At 61.3% G+C, this 2,501-nt stretch overlaps 1 protein-coding gene across 1 annotated transcript; it reads left to right on the forward strand.

The window, feature by feature from the left end:
• Positions 1 to 165: 165 nt before the first annotated feature.
• On the forward strand, positions 166 to 2,471 carry LOC108299204 (chloride channel protein ClC-Ka-like; the record flags this gene model as incomplete). Its single annotated transcript, XM_017521540.2, has 4 exons — positions 166 to 276; positions 665 to 878; positions 1,810 to 1,943; positions 2,302 to 2,471. Coding segments are annotated over 4 exons (629 nt in total), but the record flags the coding sequence as incomplete, so codon positions are not given.
• Between the last annotated feature and the right edge of the window lie 30 nt (positions 2,472 to 2,501).

The following is a 2,501-nucleotide window of genomic DNA, read 5'->3' on the forward strand; positions in this document are numbered from 1 at the left end:
GGTGAGTCTGGGGCCCTGAGGTTCTGAGAGTTTCGGGGTTCTTGGGGCAGGGCCATGGTTCCTGGTTCACCCTCTTCTGGGGTGGTACTGAGGATGGTCCTTAGGGATGGAGGGCTATGGGGGCTGGGTCAGCCTGGCTCCCCCTCACCCTAAGTCTGTGGCCAGGAGCTGCCATCGGGCGCCTCTTGGGAGAGGCTCTTGCTGTCACCTTCCCTGAGGGCATCGTGACTGGAGGGATCACCAATCCCATCATGCCCGGAGGGTATGCCCTGGCAGGTGAGTGGGTCAGAGCCCTGCTGGGTGGGCAATGTCATGGGGCTGGACTGGACCTGGAGAATCGGCCAGTGGTTCCCCAGGGCCAGAGCAGCCACCGAGCCCTGCATTGTGGGGGCTTGTCCCTCCTGAGCCCCACCATTCCCTGAGCTCCGTCGCTCCCTCATGGCTTCTGTCCCGTCACCAGCTCTGTGCCCTCCCTTATACCTCTCTTCTCACTAAGCCTGGGCCTTGGGGCACTTCCCACAGTGCCCAGACTGTGGCCTCTTACAAATGCTACCTTAGTCCCTGGCCGCAGCCAGGCTAGTTATGCCTTCACATGAGGCCGGCTCCTGACCGCTGGCCCCCTGACTCCTGGCCTGAGCCACGCTGCCTGACTCTGCCCCTGCAGGGGCTGCGGCCTTCTCAGGGGCTGTGACCCACACCATCTCCACGGCCCTGCTGGCCTTCGAGCTGACTGGCCAGATAGTGCATGCGCTGCCCGTGCTGATGGCGGTGCTGGCAGCCAACGCCATTGCACAGAGCTGCCAGCCCTCCCTCTATGAAGGCACCATCCTCATTAAGAAGCTGCCATACCTGCCACGGATCCTCGGCCGCGACATTGGGTGAGCAGCGCCCACCTCAGGCTGGCTGAAGGGGGTCACAGTGTTTGGGCTTGGCTGGGGGTGGAGGGCACCTCCAAAAAACGCCACCGCAACTGACCTTGGACATGGGGGCTGGGAGGGGTGACACCAGCTGTGCTCCGGTCTCCACTTCCCCAGTGCCCCGGGTGATCTTGGGCAAGGCCTTGGCCTTTAGGCCTCAGTGTCTGTCTAGCGGTCAGCCGGTCCTCACAGCAGGAGCATGAATATTGTTCTGTGTGCAGGGTGAGGAAGCCGGGGCTCAGAGAGGGGCCGTGTCCTGCTCCAGGTGACGTGGAGACTCAGCATCAGATTCCAGAGTTCTCCGCCCCTCTCCCCACTCCTGAGTCCTCGCTGGGACTTTGGGAGCGGGAGGTAGAACGAGGATAGAAATGGGCTTTGAGGTCTTCACTCAACCAGACAGTACCAGAGCGGCTTCTGGCGCCAGAGAAGCAGACCGAAGAGACTCTGAGAGTCCCTGGGTCTGAGGCCAGGATCCAAGCACACGCAAGCTGCTGCCTTGCTCTGAACCTGTTTCCCCATCTGTAAAATGGGGCTGTTTATCCCAGTGGTTTTCAAACTTTGAGGTTTTTCCTTGGGGGCAACATACACTTTTTAATCAAATGGAATTCTCCAGAGAAGGCAACTGGGTAAAACAGACCCAAGTGGAGCTGGTCTGGGGGACAGGGGGACGGACCCAGGGGACTGGGGATTCGGACCTGGGCCATCAGGGACGTGGTCCCCAGGTTACCACAATAGGTTCTAGGCGTCCCTCATTCCAGGAACCTCTCCAGCCCTGCCCACACTCCAGAGCCGTGGGTCTCTGGTTCCAGCAAAGCTCCCACCACATCCCCCTGCCCGGCCTGGGTCTGACATCCTTGACTCTGGGACCTGATGGGAGGCCCTCTGCCCACAGCTCCCACTGCGTGAGGGTGGAGCACTTCATGAACCGCAGAATCACCATGCTGGCCAAGGACATGCCACTAGAGGAGGTGGTCAAGGTCGTGACCTCCACAGACGTAGCCGAGTATCCCCTGGTGGAGAGCACAGGTGCCAGCCAGAAGGGAGGAGGAAGTCGGTGGGGGTGGGGGGAGGGTGTGATGCCCTCTGCCCCCTGCTTGGACCTGCGAGGCAGACAGGATCTGCATCCAGGCTCTGTGGCTTAGCAAGCAACCGTGTGACCTTGGGCAAGTCACTTTGCCTGAGCCTCAGTTTCCTCATCAGTAAAATGGAGATCACCGCCTTCCTCCCTTGGGGTGATTGACTTGTCAAAAGAGAGAGGGCTGGGCGCTTGTAAGGCAGCCCCTGGGCAGCTGCTGGGGTAGGAGCATGGGGGCTTCCAGAAGCTTTGCCCTCAGGCCTGTTTCTTTGTAACGCGCCTCCCTCCCTCTCCCTCTCCACCTGTCAGAGTCCCAGATCCTGGTGGGCATCGTGCGAAGGCCCCAGCTGGTGCAGGCCCTCCAGGTTGAGCCTTCTTCCTGGGCTCCGGGACATCAGGTGGGTACTCTTGAGGGACGTGGGGATGGGGTGGGGGTCGGCCAGCAGGGCTGGGAGGGGATGGGCCTGCTGATCTCCTGAGGGAGAGGTGGTCTGAGAGAGGCAGCCTGG

Source organism: Cebus imitator, unplaced genomic scaffold, assembly GCF_001604975.1.
Source record: "Cebus imitator isolate Cc_AM_T3 unplaced genomic scaffold, Cebus_imitator-1.0 Scaffold2820, whole genome shotgun sequence".
NCBI classification, from domain to species: Eukaryota; Metazoa; Chordata; class Mammalia; order Primates; family Cebidae; genus Cebus; species Cebus imitator.